At 38.7% G+C, this 3,928-nt stretch overlaps 1 protein-coding gene across 1 annotated transcript in view; it reads left to right on the forward strand.

The window, feature by feature from the left end:
* The window catches only part of rnd3a (Rho family GTPase 3a), a 14,953-nt gene that overhangs the window by 6,852 nt on the left and 4,173 nt on the right, over nt 1–3,928 (forward strand). Inside the window, exons 3-4 of the mRNA XM_014010678.1 lie at nt 788–897; nt 3,227–3,361. Of these exons, the coding sequence (XP_013866132.1) occupies nt 788–897; nt 3,227–3,361 (245 nt within the window). The remainder of the gene's footprint in view (nt 1–787; nt 898–3,226; nt 3,362–3,928) is intronic.

Below are 3,928 nucleotides of genomic sequence, written 5' to 3' on the forward strand. Positions count from 1 at the left end.
ACAGTATTTTTACAGTCTTTATTTTACAGTTAAAATATATGTTTATTAAATAAAGTCTAATGTTACAACTAATCGTGGATCCCTTTTTAAATGGCACTTCTGTTCATAAAACCTTACAAAATTAAAAACTTTGAGTTTTGAATGTTATAAAAATTGAAGCAGTGAAGCGGTTTAAAAGACATCTTTTGTGTGTGCAAGCATTCCTGTGTTTTTTTGCACCAGGCTTTGGAGAAAATCTCCCGGGGGAGTCTTCAGTTCCCAAACACAGAATTCCATAGATTCTTAGCAGCTTGTTGCTCGTGGTTGTTTCTTGCTTGTCATGGGATCCTGACCCACCTTGATAAAATGACACTCCTCTCCTCCCCCTTTTTTTTCCTTTCATCGTTGCCCTTCCTCTCTGGAGGCGCTTCAATCTGGCAGAGCGCTGGGCGTTTCCTTMGCACATGGTTTCAATTGAAGAAGGGAGACATTTCTTCACTCTAAAGTTCCCAGTTTCTCTCTTCTTTTAGCAGGTTATCTTGCACATTCAGCACATTTTTCTGCTCTTGCCACACTGTTTGTTTTCTCTCCGTGTTGCTATGGATTATAGTTTAACTGGAGTCGTGTCATATGAGATTATCTATCAAGGAGTGTAAGCAGTGATTTACTCTTTGTGCTGATTAAACCTTTTTTCCAGGTTTTCTGTAGATTTGCTTTCAGCCTCTGACAAACCTGAATGTAACCTCCAGGGTTTTTTTTTTTTTTTTTTTTTGTGATTCAAATTTCTCTGGTCTTTTTTTTTTTCTAGGATCCCCCTATTACGACAATGTGAGGCCCCTCTCCTATCCGGACTCCGATGCTGTCCTCATCTGTTTTGACATCAGCAGACCGGAAACCCTTGACAGTGTTTTGAAAAAGGTTGGTTTCTTGTCATTGATTGGGTTCTTGAATAAACAAGTCATAAACAAACAAACAATACACACCTGATAACCAATAAAAACAACTCTGTGCCACATTCAGAGCAAGAAATCTCTACAAGCTGAGCCAAACTTAAAATAAATTTTAGCTTCTTTGACAAAGGAAACTAGTAAAGCTTTTTCTTAAAAAAACACCCACATTGGCATAACATGCAATTAACTTTTACTTAAATCAGCTTATAAATCTGCTGAAGCAGATATTTAAACAACTGAAATATCTGTCTACAAGCAAAGTACTAGTACTAATAGTATTTGTATTTTATTAGTACTGCTAATTGTACTTGTAGTAGTTGTAGTTCCATTGCTATATTAGTAGCAAAGCTATACTAGTAATATTACCAATTTTAGTACTGCAAGTACTATCCCTGTTACTACAAGTACCATTAAAGCATCAGTGCTATGAGTATTGATAATAATCATTCTAGCACTATACGAATACTGCTACTATATTACTACTGGAGTAATACTAGTAGTATTAGTACAACTTCCAATAATACTAAACAAATAATCATACTTGCACTAGTATTAATATACTACTACTAGTAGTACTATTCATGGTTCTAGTACTGTATTAATATTGCTCTACTACTACTACTACTACTAATAATAATAATAATAATAACAATAATAACAATAATAATAGCACTTGTACTATTACTAAGAAAGTACTAAATAAAGTTGAGAAAGTAATAAATCACTATTACTATACTAACAGCAGTACTAGTAGTACCAGTACAATTACTAAACTTGTACCAGTACCTTAAGTATTATACTAGTACAACTAATATTTGTATTATTACTTTACCAGTATTCTTACTAGTTTTATAGTGGTACTATTATAATTATTACTAGAAGTACTAATGCTATATTAATAGTAGTACTATTGGAAGTACTGTTACTAGTTGTGTAGTAGTTGAGTACAGGTAGTTCTAGTACATTAATGGTACTAATTATAGTATTATTAGTACTACTAGTAGTATTAATACTACATTGGTACACATTAATAATACACACTAATAACAGTGAAAACTAGTATTTTACCTGAATGTTTAACAGACAAACTGCTGGTTTTACCAGAACTGAGACATAAACACCACAGTCAGACATGTCTGTGGTCACACTGGACCTTGTGATGTGGAGCGGGTCGTGGTTCTGGATCTGGGAGGCAGGTTGTGTTTAATCCTCAGTGAGGCTGGAAGTCCAAACCTCCAGTAACTCGAGTGAAGCTGCCTGGTGGTTAACGCTGACTGACTCGTGGTGCCGGCTCACGGTCCACCAGTCCAGCAGAATGACTCAAACCAGATCAGCTTCTGGTTTTAGTGGAGTTGTTTTTAAAGCTGTTCTGATGCAAGCTAAAGCCCATGCTGGAACCCAGAAACTTTTTTTTTCTCTAATACAATTTTTTCAATCATAAAATTTTCTTCTGGTTTGAAGAACCAGGTAGTCCCACACACGCTAACCTTGGCTGCTCCAGAGTTTTGGGCCCAATCCTGACAGAACCTATCAGACACCATCTGACAGAAGGCTCATTTTGAGTAAATGAGGACTCACATCGAGGGTCCACCAGAGCTCCTCGTCTTGTTTATTTGACTTAAAGCAAGAATGTAGACCGTCATCCCCCCAAGGACATGAAAACTGAAACACTAACCCTCTGGTCTCAGATGCAGCTCAGGTTTTTCAATGCCAGATGCACTGAGGGATCTCAACGTCCAAGTCTTTAAAGCAAATTATACCACAAATATGTGAGTTGTACTTGTGGTTTTATAGAAACCTGAAGATTAGATTTCAGCCTGAGTCAGTTGAGATGTTTTAATGAAGAAACGTTTGTGTAGATGCATTGTGCTGAACAACTTCCTGTCTGTGTGTTAATGAACTTGATCCTCTGACCTGCAGCCGGTCCAGAGGCGCATTAGCCTCAGATTAAATCCTCCTGAGAAATGCCATTGATCAGAGCAGTTATTGTTCGGGGATTATTTGTAGCTCCTTTCCTTTTTTTTCCAACATGCACATGGCTCCAGGAAGTGCCAGTTTTTACCCTAGCACTTAAAGACCAGGTGACTGGGTGGGTTGGATTTCRTGAAATGTCTCGTCAGGATGTTCTAGTCTAAGTTCCTGTATAGGTTTTATTGCTGATTTGGCCATTTTTGCAGTAAAACAATCAGTTTTAGACCCTCTCTAGTGTCCAATCTTGGTCCTCGAGGGCCACTGTCCTGCACGTTTTAGATATGTCTCTGCTTTCTGGTTCAACCGTCGTTTGTGTTTCTCCACAGTGGAAAGGGGAGATCCAGGAGTTTTGTCCAAACACTAAGATGCTTTTAGTTGGCTGCAAATCAGACCTGCGCACTGATCTGAGCACGCTAGTGGAGCTGTCCAACCATCGCCAGACGCCCGTCTCCTACGACCAGGTATTCAGACAGTCACGTATGACTTCCTAACCTCCCACTGCCCTTGGGTTCTAAAGGGATCTCTGACTAGTTTTAAAGGGCCGATATAATGTGTTTCTCAGGCATATATTTAAATACTATGTATTAATAAAGTATCTATGTCACCTTTAGCTGTTATTAAAATGCTGTTTTTATGTTTTAAATAGAAAATAAACTTATCTTATCACTTCCTCTTCTAAACGCCTTGAAATTGGCCTCTGTCTCTTTAAGAACCTCCTTCTGCTTCTGTTTTGCCCATCTCATTGCGCGGGGGGCAGTTGGCATCTGAAAATACATTTCATCAAACTAATGTTGAGAGCTCAGCAGACAGTTAGGTTTCACTTTCACCCGAGAGCCTGCAGGAGTCATGGGTGTGTGTGTGTGTGGAGGAAGTTTGGCTTAAAGACACGCCCCTGGGGCGTTCCTGGTCCCAAAAGGCGTTTCTGGTCCCCACCTGTTGTTTTGCTCCTCAGCATGGCTTCCTAAAAACGCTGCAGGATTTCTCAAACATGCATGAATGAGTCAAAGCAAGGCTTTGGGTATGTTTTT

This window comes from Austrofundulus limnaeus, unplaced genomic scaffold (assembly GCF_001266775.1).
Source record: "Austrofundulus limnaeus strain Quisiro unplaced genomic scaffold, Austrofundulus_limnaeus-1.0 Scaffold72, whole genome shotgun sequence".
NCBI classification, from domain to species: Eukaryota; Metazoa; Chordata; class Actinopteri; order Cyprinodontiformes; family Rivulidae; genus Austrofundulus; species Austrofundulus limnaeus.